We start from the raw sequence: 26,781 nt of genomic DNA, 5'->3' as shown, positions 1-26,781 counted from the left end.
CCCAGTACCCCCAAGGCAGCTCACAACCATCTGTAGCTCCAGTTCCAGAGGACCCATCACCCTCTTCTGGCCTCCATGGGCACCGCAGACATGTGGGGCACAAACATACACGCAGGCAAAACACCCATGCACATAAAATAAAAATAGAACTTTTCAAGCAGCATCTATTTTAAACGGTGATGCAGCTTTCTCTCTCCACCCTCCCAACCCTGTTTTGATGAAGCAGGGTCTGGCTATGTAGCCCAGGCTGGCCTTGAATTCTCAATCCTCCTGCCTCAGTTTCCAAAGTACTAGGGTTACAAGCATGAACCAACCCACCTAGCTCTGTTTCTCCTTAAATCTGTGTTAATATTAAGTCCCCATTTGTACCTACTGTATGCCTGACAAATTTTAATTCTGAAAGTAACCCTATGAGGCATGAATTAAACCCATTTAGCTTTACAGAGAAAGGAATGAGAGCTCACAGAGTGTAATACATGCTGCCCAGGGCCACACAGCATGAACACAGCAGAGCCAAGTTCAAATCCAGCCATTCTCCATCAGTGCATCGGTAAGTGTGCCCCAGCTTCTGCATCTCCCCAAGCGAGCACAGGGGAGGCACCATATTATAAAAACAGAGAAACTGTGGCCCCAGGAGAAGTTAGCTTCGTGGGGAACACACTAAGACCCTGACAGCCCAGAATTCTGTTGGCAGGATGTGAGCTGTGTGGACTCAGGCTAATCCCTCAACCTTCCTGAAGCCCAGCTCCATCCTCCAGGAAGCAAATATGGTGATTCTACTATTGTGTGTGTGGGGGGGGGCATGTTCCTAACAGATGCTACTCAGTTAAAGTCATATACTCTCCAATGGCTTATTGAGCATTGTAACGTGGTGGCAGGAGCCCCTGGACTGGGACTTGCTTGAATGGTGCCCATTCTCATTTTGCCCCTTTCAGCATCCCCTGGGGCTACCTCAGAAGAAAAATGCAGAACTCACGGGATATGAGGCTTTTTCAGAATCTTGGTGTGTTCATTGGGGTTGTAGTAACCAGGCCCTGGGCCTGTTGACGTCAGTTTTAATCCACGACCAGTTTTGGATTTGAAGCAGGACACTAAGATCTTTGGCGACTGCTTCACCAAAGATTCGTTGACATTATAGTGCCCTGAACAGAGAGAACATTGACACAGGGTGAGACGCTCTATCCAGACTGGTAAAAAGCAGCACCTGCCACCAGCTCTCACAGCTGGCACAGTGACAGCGCCACTTCAGTGGGTCCCAGTGGGTCCAACGGGAAGGTTGCCTGTGTGGGCTGAAAGCCAACCTTCCGCTTGGGTCACACACTAACCCATGGGCCTCAGAGCAGCCTGGCCATGTGGGGCTCACCCTTCATACCTATACCCAGGGCCATGCGGAATTAGCTAGCCAGAGGACATCCATCCAATCAGTCACCTAACGCACACCCCAAACACTGGGGCAGCCCTGGGATGGCACAACTTTCCCCTCTGTAGAGTAAACACTCAGGTTTCAGGGTGGTTCCAACAGCTGAGTGCTATCTTAACAGTTTGTAAATGTCAAATAAGCATAGGATGTGTGGGAGTGTGTGTGTGTGTGTGTGTGTGTGTGTGTGTGTGTGTGTGTGTGTGTGTGTGTGTGTGCTATACATTCATGGATGTGCAGGCATACATGCCTGTGTGCACACAAAGACCAGGGATGCTCTGCCATGGCCTGTCACTTTTTGCCTTATTTCAGAGATCACTCACTGACCAGGCTGGTGGCCAACAAACCCCAACAATTCCTCTGCCTCTGTGCTCCACAACACTGGAGTTATGGGAGCATGTGTGATCACACCCAGCTTTTTACATAGGTAATGGGGATTTGAACTTAGATCCTCATGCCTGTACAGCAAGTACCCCTACCCAAGGAACTACCTCCCCAGGCCCTAAGCAATAGGTTTTTAATTTTTAATTTTATTATTTTTAGGTGTCTTTGTTTGCATGAGGGCATGTTGAGGGTAAGTGTTCCTAGAGGGGTCAGATCCTCTGGAGTTGGAATTCCAGACAGTGTGGACCACTTCAAGGGGATGCTGGAAACTGAAGTTGGGACCTCTGGAAGAGCAGCAAGAACTCTTAACCACTGAGCCATCTCTCCAGCCCTGCACAATAGGCTCTCACAGAGAGAATCTGCTGTGTGCAAAGCCCATACCCCATGCTCTGACTGAAGAAACCATAATCAACTTCACTTCACTTAAGCACAAAGCTTAAAAGGGGAGAGAACAGCCTGAGCTGGAGGGAGAGCAGGGAGCAGTCTCATCCCCTAAATTCTCACAGCTCGGGGAGTGGATACAGGTGTTTGGGAGAAATGAAATGTAATACTGGGCAAAGGCCCTCAGACACCTGCTCACATTGGTCCAAGCTTCCCATCACTCAGAAATTAGGGGCATTGGTCAATGGAATGGAAAAGCTCCAGGCAGGCCCCTCAGTGTGAACAGAGTGTAGCCTCAGCATCCAGAAAAGTATGTGGAAGGCAAGTTCCACATGACACTCTCAAATGCCAGAAGTCCACCTGTGCATGGCCTGGGTTTTTTTGTTGTTGTTTTTGTTTGTACTTTTTGTTATTTGCATGTGTGCACCTCTATGTACTGGTGCATGCGGGGGCCAGAGTTCAATTCCAAGTGTCTTCTTCAATGACTCTCTGCCTTTTACAAGTCTTCTCATTTATTTATTCATGGCACATATGTGTGCATTTACAGATATGCCACAGCATACACATGGAGGTCAGAGGACAGCTTGAGAGAGTTGCTTCTCCACCATTTGGTCCTGAGGACAGCAAGTGTCTTTGCCTACTAGGCCATCCTGCCAGCCCTCCTTATATTTTTGAGACAGGGTCCTGGGATTGGCTACACTGATTGTCCATCCACGGGTCCCTGTCTCTGCCTCCCCAGCTCTGGAATTACAGGAACCTGCCACTCCTCCGGGCTTTCCCACTCAGTGGTAGAAATCAATGTGCCCTCATCAAGCATTTTGCCAATGGAGCCATCTCCCAGCCCCACCCCCTTTAAAAAACAGAATCTCCTATTTTAATAATTCTCCTGCCTCAGCCTCCCAAATATCGGGATTACAGGTGCCACATACTAACATATTTTTAAAGATGTACATGAATGGAAAAGTAACACACAACTTGAACATCTATACATACTAGCATGACATTCATGCACAAGTGACCATGACTGTCACTGGGCTGAGATGGGGGTGGGGGTGGGGGGGTCAAGAGGAATCATGCCAGGAAAATAAATTTAGTAGAATTGGTGGGATCCAGAAAAGTGGGGAAAATCTTAGTAGTGGTGGCCCTGAAGGGTTGATAAGTTCAAATTCTCAAGGCACTATAAATTTGACTTTGTGGTTTTTTTGTTTTGTTTCGTTTTGTTTGTTTTGTTTTGTTTAATGAGTTTTTGTTTAGAGATGGAGTTCCACTCTTTAGCTCTGGCTGGCCCCAAACTCAAGCACTCTGCCTGCTTCCTGTCTTCTGAGAGGGTGACTTTGTTTTAAACAGAATTCACTTTTCTACTGGAAAAATGATGAAGAGGACACAGGGTGATGCTATAAGACATCAGTCATCTCCAAGAAAGGCATCAGGGAGCAGCTGGATGCCCCCAACAAGGGGGACACTCACCCTGGGCTGGAGGAGCAGTTTCGTCCCCATTCTGTTCTTTGTTTCGGGGACCCTGGGGAGCCTCTGTGTTGAATGTGATGCCCCCATCTCAGGACTCTGTGGTGGGGCCTCTGGCTAAACCCCAAGGGTGCCAGCTTTGTTCTGCTGTATAAACAAACAAGGTGGGGCTTTGTGGGGCTGGTGCGGGGGAGGGGGTGCATTGTGGCTGCGCTGAGCCTCCTAATTAGTGATGGTTTTGTTACTTAGCTTCAGCCTGATCTTCTGGCTTTAATCTGGATTTGCTGAAATCTGACGTGCCCTGCAATTTTCTCCACACCCTAGCCTCCCTGCCCTTCCTCTGGGTTCTGGGGCCCAAAGCTCCAGGCTTGGCTGGGCAAGGCTGGGGGTCAGGCTATGTGGACTCTTCTAGACCGCTCTGAACTGATCCACTAGGATGTTCTCCAGGGATGGAAGTGTGGGAGCACAGGGGTGTTGCCACCTTTTGGAATAATTCAGGCAAGCTCTGATGTGTTCCTGGGTCCTGGTTCCAGAAGGCGCTGAGGATACGAAGGGGAGCAGGGCTCTAGTCAGGCGTCTTTGGGCTTGGAGATGCTAAGTAATGGTCAGTGACACTGGACATGTTTTGTAACTCTGAGCATCTTCCTCCGTGCGTGCACTGCAGGACTATGGGCACAGGCAGGCAGAACACTCCCTGAGGACTAAACACTGGGAAATGCAGTCAGGACCCACCTGGCGATTTAGGAAGTGACCTCTGAGGTGGTGTCACCTCCACTCTCCCTCTCTGTCAAAGGGAAGTGGCTGAGGCCACTTCCCCACCTGACTGCCCAGAGCTGGTGTGTCTGACCCCAAAAGACCATGTCAAGAAGGCTGCTTAGGGGACATGTGCCGAGCTACTGGGTCCCTTATCATCATCTCTCTGTTCTGTACTTCCTCTCTCTCTCTCTCTCTCTCCACACACACGCACGCACGCACGCACGCACGCACACGCACTCGCACGCACACGCACACACACACCAAGTTTCTTCCAAACAGGTTCCCTGTAGGGAGATGGTGCCCAAAGAACCAGAGCCAAGCCGCTGCTTACCTGGAGCTGGCCCTCCTGAGCAGGCCAAGGGGAAGACTCCTCTTTCTGTTTTTGACAGAAACCCAACTCGAGCAGAGAGATTGCTTCTCTGTTTGCAGCTGGCGCTGGCGGCCTGTGTGAGAGAAAACACATTCTGTGTGTTCGGTGCCTGCCCCCTCTGTATCTTTGACACTCTGCCTGGACAGGTGGCCAATATGAGCCAAATTTAAACCTGTCCTTTTTAGAAGGAGAATTGACATGTGTTGAAAAGGTGACTGTGGCTGTGACTTTACCATCTACTTAGCTCAAGTGGTCTGTGACAAGCACGCATGCACTCACACACTCACACATGCATGAATACACACAAGCACGCATGCACGCACACCAAGGTGAAGCCAGAAGAGAATGGCTGGAGAGAAACCTGAAGAGCCTGGTCTCTGGCCCCTCTTCCGCCTGCCTACGGCTACATTGCCCTGCTCAGGTGGTTTAATCTCTCTGAGCCTGAGTTCTCTCTCTCTGTAAAATGCATCTGATGACCCCCACTCTGCTTGTTTCAGAGCCTCGTTGTGGGCGCGCGGTGGGGAGGTGGGGGGAACATCACAAACCATCTAGAGAAAGTTGGGGTTTTTGTTTCTTTGTTTCTTCTCAGTTCTAGCTAGGGTCTTGTGTGCCACGGGCCAGCTGCACCCACTGCCATTCAGGAGGTATTTTTACTGAGTGTGCCATGCAGTGCTGTCCCAGCTCGCTTGTATTTCTTTTGCCTCCCAACCTGGTCCCTGGCTGCATTTTTCTCTGTGCAAACAGTGCTCTCTAAACAGGGCATGTGGGGTGCACAGAGTCCTATCGCTCAAGATTATGATCAAGTCTGCAATCACTCTCTTCTCTCTGCTTTTCTGGACAGACCAGAAGTTAAGAATTTTGGCTGATCCACGCACTATGCATGAGAGAGCGTCCCATGTGTTCAGAACTCTAAAAATGATGGGGTGGGGGTTGGGCCTCAGGGGCCTGAGATCACTCTTCTGTTATGCACGAATCACAAATATTTGAAGTGCCTATTTGCAGTCAGTCTCCTGTAGTTGTAGATAACAGGAGCAATAAAATTATGCCCAAGAGTGCTGGGAATATTTGCTGAATGAGTGAAACTATTCCTGGGGGCTGGGATGGCTTGATTCTCCCTGATACTTCTTTGTTTGAAAAAAAAAAAAGTTTCTTGAGAAAGGCAGGTGGCATTTTGATTTTGTGCTCACAGAGGTGGAGGAATGTAGGTTTTTCCCAGGGTCCTGATGGCAGGTTCCGTGCAGAGAGCTCCTACACAAAGGCCAGATGGGCAGGCTAATTACTGGACAGGAGAGGACCAGGCCCAGAGGGAAGATAATAACAACCCCCACAGCAAAGGACTCCAAAGGAGAAGCCGGACCCAGGCCGGGCAAGTTGCTCAGTGCACAGCATGGCTAACGGGATTATGGCCTTTGGGCTCCTTGCCTGTTGCCGCCACCATTGTTCTTCAGGTTGTGGAAAAGCCCCCTGCAGACAAAACAGTTCCCTGGCTTTGTTCTTTACCCAGACAGAAAACCTGTGGAAAACAGGGCATTTTTGTATGCCTGAGAATCCACAGGAAGATTTCATCATTAGCCTAAGAAAATACTCAGCAGGTAACAACAGAACAAAGCTGGGTTACTGAAGTTCTGTAGAGAGGGACCCCCCCCCCCCCGCCACCCTGTAGTTAAGCGGAAATACACCTGGACTCCAAAACAGACAGGAGGAGTGTGTGTGAATGTGAAGACCCTGAAGGAACTGCACCTAGCTCTTGGAGGCCTTTGCCCTGGGAACCGGCATCATACGGGGATTGGCACCAGGCGGGAAAGATATTTCAGCGGTTAAAAGCACATACTGCTCTTGCAGAGGACCAGAGTTCGGTACCCAGCACCCACACCAAGCAGCTCATTATTTACTGCCTATAACTCCAGCTCCAAAAGATGGATGCCTCTGGCCTCCAAGGGCACCTGCACTAAGGAACACATACACCCTACACGCATATACACATAATTTTAAAAACTAAACTTTTTTTTAAAAAAGGGAAGTAGAATTACATAGAAATTCTATTCTGTATGCTGGATTTCTCCAGGGCTTAATTGCATATTATTCAAAATATACATATGTTCAGTCACATTGAAACAGTCATGAACAAAATCCATGCACTCTATGTGGTTGGGGGAATGGCTTAGCCATTAAAAGGATTGCTGAATAAACATACAAACCCAAGTTCACACCTCTAGCACTCAGCATAAAAAGTCAGGAACAGTGGCACACTCTGGGGAGGCAGAGACAGGAGGGTCCCTGAGGTTCACTGGCCAGCCAGTAGGGGAGGACCTTTTCTCAAGATAGATGATAGATGATAGATAGATAGATAGATAGATAGATAGATAGATAGATAGATAGATAGATAGATGATAGATAGATAATAGAAAGGGTAGACAGCAATAGAGAAAGACACCTGATGCCTTAACATGTACACACAGGTACACACACACACACACACACACACACACACACACACACACACCATGCATGGATTGGCATAAAGAAAAAACTTCTGGTCTGGACCTTGGTCACTTGCAGATTCCCAGCTGTGTGGGTCCAGATGTCATTCATTTGATGACGAACATTTAACACATGTTGCTGTGCCAGGGCTCCACGGGTCAGTGCAAGGGTGCAGCCGACTGCCTCGGGTGCACACAGAGGACTGGAAGCATCCAGGCAAAGCTCAAGCTAGATCAACCTTCCACTGCAACCAAGGAGGCCATGGAGGGGTGCTCAAAGGGCCAGAGCTATGCCTGTCTCCCAGGTAGCCAGGGCCTCGTACTGTGCAGATCCTTCTCAAACCATACATTTCCTTTCTCCTACAAGCCTAACAGTCTCCTCTCTGGAACCACACTGCAGTCTGGAAAAGGTGTTCTAGAAACCTCCTCAGGTTATTACCACCCTTCCCAGACCCCCTCCGGGGCTTTCCAGGGCACAGAGATATGACTGATCCCCAATAAGACAGGCTGTAAATATCAAATGCACATCCAACTCCATAAACGTCCAGTGAGACAAGGGTCCCCCTGAAATACCTCATTAATAATCTTATATCAATATGTGACCGGTGTCAAAACAACATTTCGGATCTACTGGGTTAAGAATATACTTACTTAATATATCTTACTTCTCTTCTCACCTGGCTCATAACACCTTCGGCCTCTCCAGTTCCTCTTTGCTGTCTCAGGACCTTTGCTATGCTCTTCCTTCAACTCTGGCCTTCCCTCCAATCCTTAGTTCTCAGCCTCTGACTACTGAGTCTAGAGAGCATAGTACTGTCAACCTCTAGTACTCTGTACATACTTTCTCAGATTCCAAATGTTTATCTGTTTATCTCCCTTAAGTTTCTGAGTGTGTGTGTGTGTGTGTGTGTGTGTGTGTGTGTGTGTGTGTGTGTGTGATGTTCCTGAACATGTGTGTACATGTGTGTGGAAGCACTGAGCTGGGAAACTTAAGGCAAGGATACCTACCCACATATGCGTGCACGCTCACACACACACACACACACTCATCTTAGCATCCTCTACTGTGAACTGGAATCAGGTAAACCATGAAATACAATAACATGTCTGGTACTCTACTAGGAATTAGTGCAAGGACCACGTAATTCATAGACCAGCTCATTCAGCCTGGGCAAAGCACACCTCTGCTATAATCAACACATCATCATCATCATCACCAGGGGCCAATTATTCCAGTGAAACATTCTAGAATAGCATGGCCAATACAGTAGCCACAATCAGCCCTGGAAACATGACTGATCCAAAATTAAAATAGGTGTAAATAGCAAATACATATCAAACTGCAAAGACTTCAAACGAGACAAGGGTCCTCCTGAAATATCTTACCTCAATATGTGATTGATGTCAAAACAATGACATTTTGGATCTACTGGGATATATTACAAAACATATTGCAAAAGTTTATATATATAAACAAGATGTTACAAAAGTTCATTTTACCCATTCCTTTTTAGTTCTATATGGTGCTACTATAAATTTCTAAATGATGCAGCTGTCCTCATTAAGTTACCACTGCCCAGCGCTGACCCAGCCAGCACCACCCTGCTCTGAGCATGGCAGCTGGCCCAAGAGCTCTGTAGACAAATAAACATGACTTAGAAATCGTGTTTCAAAAGAGGAACTTGAGAATGAGGTATCTGGGACCAAAGTCCTTTGAAATGCAGCCCTTTGTGGCTCACACCTTCTGTGTGGGATTGGGGGGGTCACATCCTGGATTTCAGGGTGCTCACGTGGGTTTATGCTCTTCCTGGCATTTACATCACCCCTAAAGCAGATGTCACTGCTCCCATTTTATAGTGGTGGCTCCACAGACCCCATGGCTAACCAAAGGTGGCCCACCCCCTTCCCTGGATCATTGGAGACCGTGCGCCGGGTACTGCACTCATTCCTCAACGTAGATTCTCCCCATGAGTGTCTTCACCGAGTCTGGAAGATGAACACACCTCCCCCCACGATACAGATCAACAACCCAAGCCCTGGGAAGGCTGGTGGAGCGTGGGCCAGGCACAGAGTATGGCAGAGTAGAGATCTGAGCTAAAGCTTCCTGTCACGGGATAATCTTTCTGTGCACTATGAAGATGTGTCTGTTTAACCTCACCTGTTCAACCAGGCACCTTCTGGTTGGTTTAATAAAGAACTAATGTCCAATAACTAAGCAGGAGAGGACAGGTGGGACTTCTGGAGACAGGAACTCTGGGAAGAAAAGAGGTGCTGTTCACCAGCCAGACAGGAGGAAGTGGAGCACACAGTACTGAGCAGAGGTAACCAACGACGTGACAGAATTAATATAAACAGGTTAATTTAAGTTATAAGAGCTAGTTGAGAACAAGCCTAAGCTAAGATCAAGCTTTCATACTTAGTAAGAAGTCTCCGTGTCATTATTTGGGAGCTGGTAGTCCAAAGAAAGTCTGACTACAGCTTCTTACAGGCACCCTTTCCCACCCATTCCGTTCTGTGCAGAGCACCTACTGCTACCATACACACACACACACACACACACACACACACACACACACACACACACACACAATGATTCCAGACACCTTTAATCCCAGCACTGAGGGAGCAGAGACAGGTGGGTCTCTGTTAGTTCAAGGCCAGCCTTGACTACATAGCAAGTTCCAGGACAGGCAGAGTTACATAGTGAGAGCCTGTCTCAAAAAAACCAAACCAAAACAAAACAAAAAACCTGACAATTTTCAGATATAGAAAGAAGCTGGGTTTTCCTTATCAAATTCTAAAAAGTACATGAATTGTGTCAGCAGCTGAGATGGTAAGTGTGCATCTGTTATGACAGAGAAGAAAAACCCTGACAAGCTCTGTGAGAGAGGTGGCTCTGTGAGAGGGATGAAGCCATCTTCCTGCAGCTCCCTGCCGCCCTCTACCGTTGCCCGACCTTCAGATTCTTGCCTTCACCCCTCTCTCCTCCCCCAGCTTGTTCACAATGCTCACTGGCAGACCCCCAGGGTTAAAATGCCCTTTCCCCGAGGCTCACACTCTTCCCTGAACATTGCAACACACCCTTTCATCACAGGCCCCGGACCAAGGCGGGCGATGTCCTTACATGGTACTGGTTTGGGGCAGGGGTTTCCGATTTGACCACTTTCATGAAGCTTGGCAGCTGGAACATGCTAGAACAGGAATTGCTGAAGTCCTTCTTGGAAACCAACTCTGAGGGGATGGTGTAGGCATTGGCAGCAGGATATTTAGAAATGATGTTGCCCAGCCGGGCACACTGAGGAAGGAGGAAAAGAATCAGCATCGTCACGTGACCCCGGGCTGTGAGGACAGGTCAAAAGAAAAGGACCCTGCCCCAAGTCCATTGCTGTCTGATCGCTTGCTTGCTTGCTTGCCTGGTTGTTTATTTGTTGAGACAGGCTCTCACTGTGCAGCCCAAGCTGGCCCGAAGCTCACTGGGGCTCAGGCTGGCCTCAGACTTGCAATGTTCCTCCTGCTTCGGCCTCCCCAGTGCTGGCATGCTGGCCACTAGCCACCAAGCCCAGCTTACAAGCATTTTTTTTCCCTAGGAGGCAAGACTGTAGCAACCAATGGTGGTAATTGGACCTCGGGCTTTAAGGGCTCGCTCTTGGGAAATGCAAGTTCAGACCCATTCCAACTTCTGTAAACTAATTTAAAGTATTTGTCATCTGTTTGGGACCTGGAGAGAGTGATTTTCCCAGGAATGCATTCTCACTGCACCCTGCTCCTGGCCACTTCCACCTGCCTCATGAGCTATGGGGTGGCTTCTGTGATAGGAGGGTTAGCCTGTGGTATCTGCAGGGAGCTGGTGCAGCTAGCTTAAAGGGGCAGGGCTATGCAGGGATAGCTGTTCACTCAGCCTCCCATTCCTAACAAATCACTGTTTTCATGTTGGGTGCAGTGGCACACACCTGTGGTCCAGAATTTGGGAGGCAGAGACAGGAAGACAGTGAGTTTGAAGCCAGTCTGGGCTACACAGCAAGACACTGTCTAAAAAAACACACAAAAACACCAAGAACAACAACTAATCACTGCATTCATAAAAACCCTGTAACACTTACGTTTCAACAGAACCAATTCCGGCCCCTTCCGGAGTCCATGATAAACTATTTCCAGTTCAAAAACAAACACGATTAGTGTTTGCCACATGAATGGGGGCAAAAGCCACAGAAACTTGATGATAACATCTCCTTACCCTATGACAGCCTGGCTAGTATTCGAATCTGATAAAACAAAAGCTTCCCATAATTTAATGGTGAAAAGCTTGGGAACGCTACCCTGGTTTTTCTCCACTCAACAGAGGTCAACACCACCCAGGCACCCAGGAAGTGGGGGAAGCTGGGAACAACCTTTACTTCCCTCTCCCCCTCCTCGAGGGCTGGGTGGGCATGGCTCTCAACGGTGGCATGGAGGTGTGGCTTTCACCAGAAGCAGGGTTGCCCTCATCTGGATTCTAACCCGGGTTCAAATCCCAGCTCTGGCTGTAAGGTGCTTCAGTGTTCCCCTGGCAGCAAAGACTACGCCCCTGGCGGCAGCCTTCACCTCTGGGCCATGTGTTTGTCTTTTGTTGCCTTTCGTCTGTATAACTTTAAGCAACAGACATTATGACCATTTCACAGAAGAAAACACTCCACTCTGCTAATAAAACGCTGTGGGACCACCATCTTCAGCAAGGCTGTCTGCCTCCACCCCATGACCCGGATCAGAAATGCACTCCAAAGAGAAATGGGTCAGGAGGCACGGCCCTGGAGGGACAGCAAACCTTTTCCACCCTGGTATCTTTTTTCCCTTCAGAGACATTGCTTTTATGTTGGGGGGGGGGGCGGGGAGGAGAACGTTCTAAACAAGAGTCCCGTGATGCCGAGTTCCCTGAGGCGTCAGAACAGGGTTAGTGTCTGCAGCACTCAGTCTCCAGCTGTGCACCCCTCCATCCTCCCCCCCCCCCCATCTCATTTAGCTTCTCGGTCAGCGTTGTAGAAGATTCTAGAACAAAACTTGGAGTGCCTTAATGAGGTGCTTTATATCGTTTAAACTCGGAGAGGCGACAAACCTTCTCAAGGAAGTGTGTAGAATGTATAGGCCCACGACATTTTTGGCAGCCTCACCCCAGTCACACTCCTCTGGGCCCTTGTGATCCTCTGAGGTGGGAGACTTGAATTGCCTCGAGTCTTGGAACCCAGAAGTGGGGAAAAGGCCCTCTGTCCCTCATCTAGTTTGGACAGAAACTAGAGACCATGTGGGACCTACAGTCAGGTACTACAAACCACTTAAGGCCCCCTTCCCAAGAACAAAGAAACGCAAGTATTTAAAAATATAAAGCTGGGGCTGGAGAGATGGCTCCGTCTAGCATTTTACCGAGGACCTGGATTTGATTCTTATCACCTCCATCAAGCAACTTAGACCAGCCTATAACTCCAGTTCCTGGGGACCTGGCACCCTCTGCTGGCCTGCACTCATCCCTAGACAAATAATTTAAAACAAACCTTTTCTTTAAAACAACTATAAAGCTGAAGTCTTGCATCAAGGATGGGGCATACTCATATCTCCTTTCTTCTGGGACTTTTTTTTTCTTTTAAGAAGTGAAAGGCCTGGTTGGACTCTACAGTTCAGGCCTTCTCCTCTGGATGGATAGCTGAACCATTTGACAGTCACTGCTGGAGAAGACCAGCAGGGTCCTCACCCTCACTGATCTCCAGTCCAGCCCCTCTTGGCACCAAGGAATGGTAGTGCACTGTCTGGCAGAGGAGTCTTCAGAGAGAACCTAGGCGCTTTGGGCAGTCTGAAGGGTGACTCGGGCGGCGGCCACAGTGCGAGATCGTGGCCTGTTCACACTGCTCTGCACTTTCAAAGTCTTTCTCACTGCAGTTCGCCCAGAGCCTCCAGGGAGTCTCTGAGGAACTGGGACACAGAAGGGTGACGTGCTCGAGGTCACATCCAGGCTCCACAGCTGAGTCAGGAGGAGGTCTCTGGTTCCGGGGCCATTGCTGTGGCACGTGCCTGCGATGAGGCACTTCTGTGATGGCCGCTTTGGGGTCTTCCTCCTGACCGGGAGCTCAAGGCCTGTCTACCCGTGCCTTTGCTGAAGGCTCGGAGACCGTGAACCTTCACGCCTAAGTCAGTTTGCTCCTCAATATTCCACCCTGCCAGCCCGACTCCCCACAAGAGGTGGCTGCATTCAAATGGTCCCATTGTGTGAGAGTAATAAAAAGCTAGGCCCCGTGTCAGGCATTGGCTGTGTCTGTGCAAGAGACTGTCATAACCTTTAAAGGGACAAGCTGGCACATGTGTATTGATGGCAGATTCTGGCTCTGCTCTCTCACCTCAGGCAACCTTGCTCTGTTGGCTCGCTCCCTTGCTTGAGTCCCTTAAGGCTGAGGCCATAGCTCAGTGGTGACAGCCATGGATGCCATCTTCAGCACACACACACCAACACAAAAACGGAACAATGCTGTCTTCACCCACATCTGCTCAGGCTCACTGGTGCTTCATTTGTGTGTTTGACTGAAGAATTCTCAGCAAAGACAAAGTCACATGTGGTAACATGAAGATTCCTGTATTTCAGGCCCAGTGTGTGTTCTCTCTCTCTCTCTCTCTCTCTCTCTCTCTCTCTCTCTCTCTCTCTCTCTGTGTGTGTGTGTGGTGTGTGTGTGTGTGTGTGTGTGTGTGTGTGTGTGTGTATCTAGTATAGGGGGGATGCACATGCCAGGATGCAAGCGTGGAGATCAGAGGTCAGCTCTCTCCTCCCATGTGGGTCCCAGCAATCCATCTCAGGCCATCAGCTTTGGCAGAAGCACCCCCTAACCTACATGCCCTCAAACACACCCCTAGTTTCTTTTTTGGTCCATCCAACTTCCCAATGATTTGAACAACCCAGTTATATGAAGCAAGTGTTAAAAATCATTTTGGGGCTGGGCAGTGGTGGCGCAGGCCTGTAATCCCAGCACTCGGGAGGCAGAGTCAGGCGGATCTCTGTGAGTTCCAGGCCAGCCTGGTCTACAGAGCTAGTCCAGGACAGGCTCCAAACCTACACAGAGAAATTCTGTCTTGAAAAAAAAATCATTTGGGGGCAGACACAGCGGTTTCCCTGGCATAGCTAAAAGCCTCAGGAAGACAACCAAGTCCTGGCTCTTCCCCCACCTCGTCCACATGCATCCATGGAGACAAACGGCCTAAAGACATGTGCTCAGATTCATCTTTGTGTGTGAATTCACAGGAAGTGGTTGCTGTCTTAATCAGAACAGGGATCTTTGGAGAGAAAGGACCAGCTGTCTACCGTATGGACAGAAGGACTGACTGAGTGTGTAGGCTCTCACCGTGGAGGGAAAAGTGCAGGTTCCTCTCTTGGAAAGAGAGACATTGTTGAACACTGGAGACTGGTGGATGACATTGTAGAACCCAGGGCCTGGGATGTCGTCCTGCAAAGGACAAGAATGCAGCGTCACTGGGCATGGTAACTTCAACACCCTTTCCGCCAGCTTTCCATCCATTGACACTAAGCCTTCCTCTAATCCGACAGGGCAGGCTCCGTCCTTTTCAGGGGTGACAGCTTCATGCCACCATTTCTCTGAGTTGCCCAATCGCCATCTCGGTTACCAAGGGAGGGCAGGAATTCTAATCCAGGTCGGGTCTCCCAAAGGCCCTGCTCTTTCCACTAAGCCCCAGCCTGAGTTCTAAAGGAACACTGTTCTCGAGGTTTTGTTTTTCGTGTCATTAGGGAAATGTGCTGGTGTGCTTGTCAGCATCGTGGACTGGATCAGCCAAGCCGGGTAAAGAAGGGAGGGTGACCAATTTTATGGTAACCACACCCACCTGACTCAGCTTCCTTCTGAGGCCTCTGAGAAGGGAAACTGGGGAGTGTTTCTGTTTATAAAGCAAAAATGAAACAAAAACAACCTTCATTCCAAATGAGGCCATCTTGAACTTGGAGACAAAATAAGGTGAGCCCATGAGGCCCAAGGGCAACTTGAGACGGGAGCCAGAGAGCAGCCAGCAGAAGCCGTGTTCAGAGCTAGCTCTGCTGCTGCAAGCTTCCCGGGCTTCCAGAAGCTTCTAGCTCATTTCTGGTGCTAGTTTCTCAGGGGACACCAGTGTTGACTAGAGCTGGGGGACAAGTGGCAGAAAATGAGGAGACGCTTCACTGTTGGGGAAGCTTCCTGGGACCTGCTGGGAGCTTCTTAAAGCGCATCTCATTTTCGCCTTCACCCAGTGAGGAAGGGGTTACTGTCCCCATTTCACAAATGAGGCACATGCCGATGAATCTGTCCAAAGTCCAACGGCTGAGTACCTGATGCGTGCCCTTGGAAGTGGGTGTGTCACCAAATCCACCTAAGGAAGCAGTGAACCCCAGATTTGAGCCCTTGGACCTAGATTCCAGAGTTTGCTAGCTCCACTCAGTCATAGACACAACCTGCCTCTGTTGTCCCTGCTGCCTTACCTAGGTGGGGAGCTTGAGGCACCATCAGTGACTTCCAGAACTTTCTAATCTGGAGGGTGGTCACAGAGTGATTGAAGTTCATTATAAAGAATCGAGGCATAGGTTAGCAGGATCTTGGGGCTGTGTGTGTGTGTGTGTGTGTGTGTGTGTGTCTGTGTGTGAGAGAGAGGGGGGGGGGAGGGAGAGGGAGAGAGAGAGAGGCAGGCAGAGGAAGAACAGACAGAGGTCACAGCCTTCCAGACCAAGAGTCCAAAGCATGACTCCACAGGTGTAGGAAGGAAGAATCCTCCACAGAGGGGGACCGTCAGTTTCCGGGACTGTGGTTTGCCCACTGTGCCCAGCAGCACACTGACTCTTCACAATGGCTCACTAACTGAGTCTTCATTGGGAAATTGAGAAGATGGGGTCAAAAGAGACACGACCTAATGTTGACCAGCCAGCAGAAGTCAGAGTCAAGATTTGAACCTGAACAGTCTGATGAGAGTCTCTTAACCACAGACACCAACTGCCTCTCAGATGAGACTGTACCGGATAAAAGAAAAACCCTTCCCCAGGGTCATGAATTAGGAAGTCTGTCCTCTGGGCTGGTCAGCTACATGATCTTGAGTCACTTTAACCTCACTGGGCCTCAAGGTGCTGGGATCCTAGTGAGATTCCAGGGTCCCTGTCACCAGGGACAGCTGCAGCAGGAATGTGCAGTGTGATGTGTGACTGATTATGATAATGTGTATGAGTGTCTTGCCTGCATGGATGAGTGTGCCTGGTGCCCGTGGAGGCCAGAGGAGGGCATTGGATCCCCTGGAACTGGAGTTACAGTTGAGCTGTCATGTGGGTGCTGGGCATTGAACCCGGGTCCTCTGCAAGAGCAGCCAGTGCTCTAACTGCTAAGCCTGCTCTCCAGCCTTGCTATGTGACTCTTACAGGTCTGAACAGTGGGCAGGGAAGACACATCTCTAGCTCCTAGTCCATCTGCACACACCCACAGCTTCCTCTCAAGCTACCCAGGTAAATTAGAATCACAAACAACAAATAGCTGTTTTTGCTTAAGCATAGCTCATGAAGTATTTGGGACATACTTATACTAAAATAATTACCTATCTGCAATTCTAATTTATCCAAGCATCTCCATTTTCCTTTGCTAAATCTGACAACTTTACTGGACATCCATCAACTGGGTCAAACTGCAAAATGGCTCGAGTCCAAGGCACGTGGAATAGGGCTGTCTCTGTTTAGCCTGTGGGGACGAAATCTGCTCTTGATGAAGATCCAAAGAGAATCTCTTGGGATGATGCATGCTGGAGCTGGCCTGTGATGGGAACTGTTAAAACCCCAACTGTGGTCATTGAGATCGGTCACATAGTAATATTTACACTGGAGAAATCACCCAAGGCTACAGTGGAGGAAGAGCTGGATTACATAACATCCAGAGGACCCCCACAGGTACAGAGAACCCAGATGCAGAGGGCCTTTGAGAGGCTGCTGGAAGTGGGGCAGGACCCTCAGGGTGGGCAGGATAAAACCAGGTGGAGACAACTACCCCCATGGTCTCTTAGATGAGACACTTCCGAGTAAGCAGAACAGAGGTCATTGCCCACCACAGCCTCCTCAGCCAGGACCATCTTGTGGGCATGGGACTGAGCAAGCAATGCTTGGTAGATGTGTTCCCCTCCTCACACCCAACACACAGCTTGGGTGACACTTGGAGAGCTCATTGGACGGGCAGTCTCTGCAGGTTCTAGAAACAGGACATGATCCCTATCCACCTGACCTTGGGATGTGTCTGAAGAGGTCATGAGGGAGCCAGCATTCAGCTCCTGGGCCCAGGCTTGTGGGGGAGGTCCTGCTGCAGAACCTGGAGCCAGGCATGGCATCCTACACACTTAGCATCATAAACTCTGTCTGAGTTAATCCATAAACATAACCTTGCATGGTTTCATAACAATTTAAACTCTGGCCCCCGACTGTTTGGGAGGGTAGATCTCCGGTCAGACCCTGTACAGAACTACCAAGTTAGTTAGATAGCTAACTAGTTTGGTTTTGAGCTGGCTTTCTTTATGCCAGGCTGGACTTTAACTCACTATACAAGGGTGACCTTGAACTGCTTATTCTCCTGCCTTAGCCTCCTGGGTGCTGGAATTGCAGGCATGGGCCAGCACACTCTATTTTGTTATGCATTTTAAGAGCCACCATATGGTTGCTGAGAATCGAACTCAGGTCTTCTACAAGGGCCACAAATACTCCAAACCACTGAGCCATCTCTCCAGCCCCTTCATCATCCAACTTAAATGGTGCCACTTAGAAGACAGTGTCCCTGTCCTGTCTGCATGTGTTCATTCAAATGGAAGGCAGCAGGTGGGTGGCATGCAATTGTCACTCCAAGGAAAAGCTAATCTAGTGTAACATTCTGGTTTTTTTTGTTTGTTTGTTTTTCAAGACAGGGTTTCTCTGTGTAGTTTTGCACCTTTCCTTGAACTTGCTTTGGAGAGCAGGCTGGTCTCGAACTCAGAGATCCGCCTACCTCTGTTTCCCGAGTGCTGGGATTAAAGGCTTGCGCCACCACCGCCCCGCAAACATTCTGATTTTTAAGAGGGGCTGGAGAGATGGCTCAGAGGTTAAGAGCACTTACTGCTCTTCCAGAAGTCCTGAGTTCAATTCCCAGCAACCACATGGTGGCTCACAACCATCTGTAACAAGATCTGGTGCCCTCTCCTGCAGTCATACATTTTATATATATATATTATATAATCTTTTTTTTTTAAAAAAAAAAAAAAAAAAGAGGAGGAAACGAATGCAGGGACACTAGGTGTTGCCCTTACAGCTACATAGCTTGGGAAAATGGGAGAGAGGGAAGAAAATATCCAGGGGGCTGCTGGACACGGAGGGCTTTGTCACCTAGAGGCACGGTTTCCTCAGGAATGTAAAGATAGCTGCACATTTGTAAATAATATTCCTAGCAATCCAAAGTGCCAATTTAGACACAAGTGTGTGCAGGACCCTCACACCCCCTGTGGTGAGATTCCTTTACTTGAAAGAATAAAAGAAAGGAAGGAAGGAAGGAAGGAAGGAAGGAAGGAAGGAAGGAAGGAAGGAAAAAGAAAGAAAGGAAGAAAGAAAAAGAAAGTGTATAAGCAAGGGTGCTCACGTGCCAGCACATTAGAGTAGAGATCCAGAGACAACTTGAGGAAGTCACTCCTGTCCTTCCACGGGGGATCCCAGAGACTGAACTCAGATCATTAAGTTTGCCAGGGGATACCTTGACCCCTGAGCCATCTCACTGGCCCCCCGGGGGTGGGATTCCTTACAAGGAATATAAACTGGCCCCGAAGCTCAGCTGCAGCAAAGATGAGTGCCTGCCTCTGAGGACACCACCGTGGTAAAGCTAGGCTAAGTGGGTCACAGCTCCAAGGTGAGCAGATGACCGGGTGTGGGCCCAGCACAGGGTGTGTGCCTCCTGTCTTAAGAAGGGTGGCGAGGCCAGGAGGTTTCGAATCTGTTGTTAACTTGCATTGTCTCACTAAATTACTGGGTGATGCCGCGCAAGCGTATTACTTCTCCACGCTCATTTCCCCCGGGAAAAATGAGAATGACAGGCACCCAGCATGGAAGGAGTGGATTCTCTGTGCTCAGGACATGGAGATTATATAACTCCTCAGTAATTACACAATCCCAACCTCCGATGAGGAAACCGATGCCCAAAAAGGACAAGTGACCGCTCTCAAGGCTCCTAGCTAGGGACAGAGAGCACAGAGGGCTGGTCTGTAGAGACCATGCTTTTGCAAAAAAGCTTTCGAAGGCTCAGATGAAAGTTTTCACATCAAATGGATGCAACCACATTGGACAGTTTGGAACCAGATTTCTGAGTGGTTTCTGCCTGTATCTATGTGGCTGCAGTTCTGGCTGGTGGCCACGTCAGCCCCCTGGGCAGGAGACATGATAGGATTTCACACGGTACTTTGAGTTCCTGGATCAGAGTCTTCAGAGCTTGCCATGTGGGATGGAACCCCGGCAAGGAGTATTTATTGCCCTCCCTGGAGATTGGTCTGTTTTGCCAAGGCTGTTCCAGAAGCATGCTGACTTTCATCAACCAAGTTTACAGCCTCAAAGGCCACAAAGGCAGGTGTGGCCAGTGTGGAAAGAGCGAGAGGCTTTGGATTGAGCTGTGCCTGGGTTGAGGTCTAATCCTTTCAACGTTGATTCAGCAAATATTTATTTAAAGCCTCTTATGTGGCAAACCCTGGTTGTGTGACCAAGGGTGGGTCACCTAGCCTCCCTAAGCCTCGGTTTCCTCTTATGTTCACTGAAGACACCAAACCCTTCCTTTTCACATTGTTCTAGAGAGCAGTGATACGATCTAAAAATGCTTTAACACATATTAGGGATTGGTCAGTGACAGCTACTATTCTTTTTATTGGAAACTAAGCTGCAAACACCCTGGACATGGACAGCTAACACACTATCATTAAAGCAGATGCACGGGAACCCACCCAGCTAAGTGGGGAAGAGGCTGACAGCTAAAATACAGAGAAACTAAGAAAAAGGAAAACAGCCTGAGCAAATATTTATCATCCTGAGCAAAGCTACTAGTGACTGATTCTAAAATATGTGTGTGCTGTATCATTGCAGGCTTCATAGAATCCTGAGGTAATTCAGAGGTTAAAAGAACTTAATCCACTCTATAGTTCCGCATTCCAGCTCACAAAGGAAGAGTCATTGGGGGTGAGGGCTCTGGGGCGGGGGTCGATGGCATACCTCATCTGTGTTCAGAACCAGGGTCCTCCCACCCCCTTCTCTGCCATCTAGGGAAGATGGGAGGACGACAGACACCAGCAGAATGCAGCAGAAGGTGACTGGGACTTCTCCAAAGGCATGCTACTCTCAGGGTCCTACTTAAAAGGAGGAGGGATAGGAAGAGGTGAAGCCTCTGCCAGGATGCCTGTGAGTTGCTACAGCCCCCTGCTGGTAGGAAAGGAGAAGGTCAAACCCCAGAAATAAGTGTAAAGGCTGGCCAGGAAACAACCAGAACTTCCCAGACTTGGAGATCTAGAGAAAAGGGGATGGATAGAGAAAGCCAAGTATAACGTTATTTTTAAATTGCATTTATTTATTTACACACGTGTGTGCACATACCATGGCATACAGGTGGAGATCAGAGGACAACTTTTCAAAGAATTGGCTATTCTCTACCACGGGGTTCCAGGGCTTGGTGGCAGGCACTTTTGCCTGCTAAGTCATCTAACCAGTAACAATAAGACATTGCTAAATGAATTTTATTTTTGTTGTTGTTTTAGGAAATTTTTAATGGGGGAGCTCATCACAAACACAACTATAAATTGGTTAGAAACTTGTTTACCCATGTGTTAGCTGGGGATTATGTCATCCCTCTGATAGATCAGAGTGGGTGGTTTTTATCATATAATGCATGTACATAAGCTTTGGAAGATCTTGTATTTTTATTCTTTTAAAATTAAAGATCGCAGGGTGGTGGTGGCACACGCCTTTAATCCCAGCACTCGGGAGGCAGAAACAGAAGGATCTCTGTGAGTTCAAGGCCAACCTGGGCTACAGAGTTCCAGGAAAGGCGCAAAGCTACACAGAGAAACCCTGTCTTGAAAACCCAAAAATAAATAAAAAATTAAAATAAATAAAAAATAAAAAATTAAATTAGAGATAATTTTGGCACATTCCTCCAATTCAAACACTCACGTGGCCAAGTTAGGAGAACCCTGAGTTCAAGGCCAGCCTGGGCTACATGGTAAGACCCCTAGTTATGTTTTCCAAGCACATAGGATATGCAAAGTCCTGGGATGAATACCCAACACAGCAAATAAGCAGATGGATCAATCAATCAATTTCAGGCTGGTTCTTTTTTTTTTTTAATTATTATTATATTTGTGTTTTAATTTTACACATCAGCCATGGGTTCCCCTGTCCTCCCCCCTTCCGCCTCCACTCCCACCTTCCCCCAGCCCCTCCCCTCCATTCCCATCTCCTCCAGGGCCAAGACTCCCCTGGGGATTCATTTAAACCTGGTGGATTCAGTACAGGCAGGTCCAGTCCCCTCCTTCCAGGCTGAGCGAAGTGTCCCTGTGTAAACCCAAGGTTCCAAACAGCCAGCTCATGCACTAAGGACAGGTCCGGGTCCCACAACCTGGGTGCCTCCCAAGCAGTTCAAGCTATTCAATTGTCTCACTTATCCAGAGGGCCTGATCCAGCCGGGGCTCCCCAGCCTTTGGTTCATAATTCATGTGCTTCAATTCATTTGGCTATTTGTCCCTGTGCTTTTTCCAATCTTGGTCTCAACAATTCACGCTCTTGCAGTCCCTCCTCTTTCTCTACAATTGGACACCTGGAGCTCTACCTGGGGCCTGGCCAAAAATCTCTGTATCCACTTCCATCAGCCATTGGATGAGAGTTCCAGCACGACTGTTAGGGTGTTTGGCCATCTGATCACCAGACTAGGTCAGATCAGGCTTTCTCTCGACCATTGCCAGCAGTCTACAGAGGATGTATCATTGTGGTTTTCTGGGGACCTCTCCAGCACTCTGCCTATCTCATGTGGTCTTCATTTATCATGGTCTGTTATTCCTTGTTCTCCCTTTCTGTTCTTTATCCAGCTGGGATCTCCTGCTCCCCTAAGCTTTCTTTCCCTCAAACCTTGCCCTTCATTACTCCCACTGTCATCCAGGTTGTTCATGTAGATCTCATCCATTTCTCTGTCATTGGGTGATCCCTGTGTCTTTCCTAGGGTCCCGTTTTCTAGGTAGCCTCCCTGGAGTTGTGTAGCAGTCTAGTCATCTTTGTTATACATCTAGTATCCTCCTGAGTGAGTACATACCATGTTTGTCTTTCTGAGTCTGGGTTACCTCACTCAGGATGATTCTTACCATACTGACAGTGTGCCTCCTTGGAGGATGGTGCACCTCCTTGGGTGATCCTGCCCTCTGCTGTTCACAGAGAAACACAACAGCTAAAATCCAAGCAAAGAATTTTGAAAATAATGTCATTTACCTTTTTGTGATAGAATCTCCTGGCTTGGCTGTTAAATCCCTTTTTTTCTGATTCTGGGATTATTGATATTCTGTATTTATAAGGAATGGAGGCTTGAGTTGGGTACGCAGCTGTAAAACCTAAACAACAACAACAACAACAAAATAAAATAAAAAAAACCAGCATCATTGTCACGTTGCTAGTGTTTGCTCCGTGTTAGGAAAACACTGTAAGGAGTCATCATCCTAGGCTGCAGATGCAGCTTGGCTGGCAGAGTATTTCCCTAGCATGTACAAAGCCCTGGGTTCCATCCCCAGCACCACATAATACCAGGTGTGATGGCACACACTTGTACTCACAACACTCAGGAATTGGAGGCCGGAAGATTATAAATCCAAGGTCATCCCTTGGCTACATATTGAGTTCAAAGCCAGCCTGGAACATATGAGACACAGTCTCAAAAAAACAAACAAACAAACAAAAACAGCCAGGTGGTGTGGCGCACGCATGTAATCCCAGCACTCAGGAGGCAGAGGCAGGTGGATCTCTGTGAGTTCAAGGCCAGCCTGGTCTACAGAGCTAGTCCAGGACAGGCTCCAAAGCTACAGAGAAACTCTGTCTGAAAAACCAATAAATAAATAAACAACCAAACAACCAAACAAATAGTTATCCTAGTGAGCTAACAAAAGAGAACTCAATATAGGCAGCATTATTAGTGGCCATGAGGTTCAGGGGATCTGCCCACCTTTGTGACTCAGAAAGATACAACTTTTCCTTTTTCCTTTTTCTATCTCTTTCTCTTGGATTATGGCCAGAACAAAAGTATACTTATATTAGTAGTTTAGACTTCCTTACTCTTTCTCTACAACACACACACACACACACACACACACACACACACACACGCACGCGCGCGCACGCACGCACACGCACGCACACGCACGCACACGCACGCACACACACACACACACACACACGCACACGCGCGCACGCCATGTGGCTGCCTGGTGACATGCGGCTGAACTCCATGGCGAGTGTGGCATTTTCTCCTGCTCTTTTCTGTCCTCCTGGCAGCTGCTGAGATTTACTGCTTGTCTGCTCTAGGGCTTTTCTTTTAAGCGCCAATAAAACTGTCCTCTTTGAATTAAAAACAAAAGTTCAATACAGGGTCAGATAGTGGCTCAGTGGGCAAGGGCTCTTGTGGCCAAGCCTGACCGCCCGAGTTCAAGCCCCACGGTGGAAGGAGAGAAACAACTCCCAAAATTGTTCTCTTGTCCATGTGCCTCATCGCATGCACATGCAAAATAAATGTGTGATTTTTAAACATTAAAATGGGGACTGGAGAGATGGCTGCAAGGTTAAGAGCACTGGCTGCTCTTCCAGAGGACCCAGGGTCAATTCCCAGCACCACGTGGCAGCTCACACCCATCTGTACTTAAAGTCCCAGGGGATCCAACACCCTCTTCTGGCCTCTTCGAACACTGCATGCACATGGTATGCAGCCCCAAACATATAAAATAAAATGAATGTTTAAAAAATAAAAAATATTCAATAGAAGAGAGTGAACCAATAAAGAACGAACAGAAAGGACAGAAAGGAAGTCACAAGTCAACAGACTTCCACATCCCTAACCACATTCAACGTTAAGTGGTCTACACATTCCAGTTAAAAGACAGGACTTGTCAGACTGGACAAGACCCGACTAGATGCTGCCTACAAGGAACATATTTCAACTATAAACCCAGAAAGAAGGTGAAATGACTGAGGACTTGAGGTAAGAATTTAGTTGTCAGAAATAGAGCAAGCAAGACCTGTTACACAATGAAAAATGTTATCGTTTGTTGTTGAAGGGACAGCCGCCTTTCCATTCACTCATCCCTTCTTACAATTTCTCCCCACCTACACTCTGGGGTCTGCAGGGCCGAAGGTAATCCCTCTGATACACTCTCGGAGGATGGCCTTATGGATAACACCCAGGCTTTCCTAACGCTTCCGACTGTGCTCTTATCATAGAGTGTGCATACTGTGATTTAAATCCACTGCACCTTTCTGTACTTTGTCGCCATGCTTGATCCGTTTGTCAGGGTCTTCATCTTTCAGGAGAATGCTGTCCATGTTAGCGAAGCTCTGGGGCATGTTCAATCAGTTTGAGGAAAACCTCAGCCTCGCATTCTTCTAAACACCTGAAATAAGATACAGCATTTTCATGGGTCATTTCACGCCATGGTCAGCTCTGTGCTATGGTGGGTTAGGTTGAGAGATTTTGTGGAGCAGAAGCTGACAGCCACCAAACGCTGTGCCGCTGCAGATTCCAAGCACACAGTACTGATGGAATTAAGGAGCTCACACAAGTTCACCCTCACCACTACATACAGCCACTGAGGCTTTAGATATTATTTTCATTATTAACTTAACTTGGCCGAGTTATAATCTATATGCCATAAAATTCTTCAGTGATAAAGGAATGAGTCTAAGTTTTGACAATGTGTGCGGTTGGGCTATATACCACCAAGACAAAGACTTGGGTTGGGGATTTAGTTTAGTGGTATAGAGTGCTTGCCTAGCAAGTGCAAGGCCCTGGGTTTGGTCTCACCTCTGAATAAACAAAAACAAAAATAAAAACAAAACAAGACAAAGATATTAAGGTTATCCAAAACCCAAAAAGTTCCCGTGTGCTTTTACAGTCATTTCCCTCTGGATCTGGCATCTGCCAATTCCTGAGCTTCCTGTCACACTTGTTGCCTTTCTACAAAGCCACACAAATGCTATCATCAGCCAACTAACTGCAACCACACAATCTTCCTGGGGCTGGTGAGGCAGCCCAGTGGTTAGAGCATGTACTGCCCTTACAAAACACCCAGGTTCACTTTCCAACAATCCACACATAGAGCAGCAGTTCAAACTGCCTGGAACTCCAGCTTCGATTTTGATTGGCATTGCATCAAAATTTCAGCGAGAATGTCTTAGAATCCTCGGGGATTCTGATCCACTAATATGGTGTATCTCTCCGTTTATTTTGGTATCTTTAAATTTCTCAGCTGTATTTTGTACTTGTATGTGCATAGATGGTGCATATTTTTGTGAACCTTGGTGGGGGGGGGGCATGCATGTGCCACAGTGCGCACGGGTGGTCAGAGAACAACCTTGGGCATTGGTCCTCTCCATCTATCCATCTACCGTGTTTGCTGTGTCTGCTTTTCATGGGTCCTGAGGATCCAGACTCAGGCCCCAGTGGAGCCTCATGAGCCCCGGCTCACCATCCCAACACAGATTTTCTTAGATAGGACCCTAGGGGTTTCAGTTTCTTTTCTTTCTTTTTCTTTTTTCTTGTTTGTTTATTTTGTTTTGTTTTGTTTTTTTTTCAAGACAGGATTTCTGTGTAAGCCTGGTTGTTCTGGAACTTGCTCTGTAGACCAGGCTGGCCTGGAACTCAGAGTTTCCCCTGCTGCTCAGATTTTATGTCATGAAAATGGAATTTTGCAGAAGTCTTGACATGAGACCCTGTCTCCAAAAAACAAGAGCAAAACTGCCTTTTGTTTTATGATGCTGGGGGATTGTATGATGCCACCGAGCTGCATTCCCCAGCCCCCCAAAATGTCCATTTCCAATTCTCTATTTCTGGAGATTTTTATGTATTGATCTTGTGTCCTCCAACTTAGCCTCATTTTTCAGTAATGAAAACTTCTCTGCAGATTAGAAAATTTAATATATACAAGCATCTGTACATAAAGAAGGGGTTTATTTCCTCCCTTTCTATCTGTCTGGCCGTTACTTTTTCCCTTATAAAATTGCAATGTGCAGGGCACCCAAGCCACCTGAATGGAGCTGATGATAACAGGTATTTATCCTAATACAAGCTTGAGTAGGTATGCTCACATTAATTAGGATGTTAGACATTTTTTGTTTGTTTTGACTTTTCACTTGCTTGGTTGAATTTTGAGACAAGGTCTCTTTATATCAATAGCCCAGGCTGGTCTAGAATTTGCAATCCTCCTACCTCAGCTTCCTGAGTGCTGGGAATGAAGATGTGTGCCAACACATTTGGCTCTAGGTAGTTTTTATTGTGGTT

The 26,781-nt window shown here is 48.0% G+C and overlaps 1 protein-coding gene across 4 annotated transcripts in view; it reads right to left on the bottom strand.

Annotated features, from left to right (window-relative positions):
• The window catches only part of Stpg1 (sperm tail PG-rich repeat containing 1), a 44,548-nt gene that overhangs the window by 8,880 nt on the left and 8,887 nt on the right, over positions 1-26,781 (bottom strand). For 3 of the 4 annotated variants that reach the window (XM_036178042.1, XM_036178041.1, XM_036178040.1), the window contains exons 2-7: positions 24,758-24,895; positions 22,734-22,852; positions 14,605-14,706; positions 10,377-10,547; positions 4,734-4,845; positions 977-1,142 (exon numbers count right to left, since the gene is read on the bottom strand). In XM_036178042.1, the coding sequence (XP_036033935.1) occupies positions 977-1,142; positions 4,734-4,845; positions 10,377-10,547; positions 14,605-14,706; positions 22,734-22,852; positions 24,758-24,848 (761 nt within the window). In that variant the 5' untranslated portion in view covers positions 24,849-24,895. The remainder of the gene's footprint in view (positions 1-976; positions 1,143-4,733; positions 4,846-10,376; positions 10,548-14,604; positions 14,707-22,733; positions 22,853-24,757; positions 24,896-26,781) is intronic. The other variant, XM_036178043.1, reaches the window with a different exon arrangement.

This window comes from Onychomys torridus, chromosome 2 (assembly GCF_903995425.1).
Source record: "Onychomys torridus chromosome 2, mOncTor1.1, whole genome shotgun sequence".
NCBI lineage: Eukaryota > Metazoa > Chordata > Mammalia > Rodentia > Cricetidae > Onychomys > Onychomys torridus.
The sequence above is the reverse complement of the archived record's forward strand: the minus strand, read 5'-3'. Positions and strand labels throughout refer to the sequence as shown.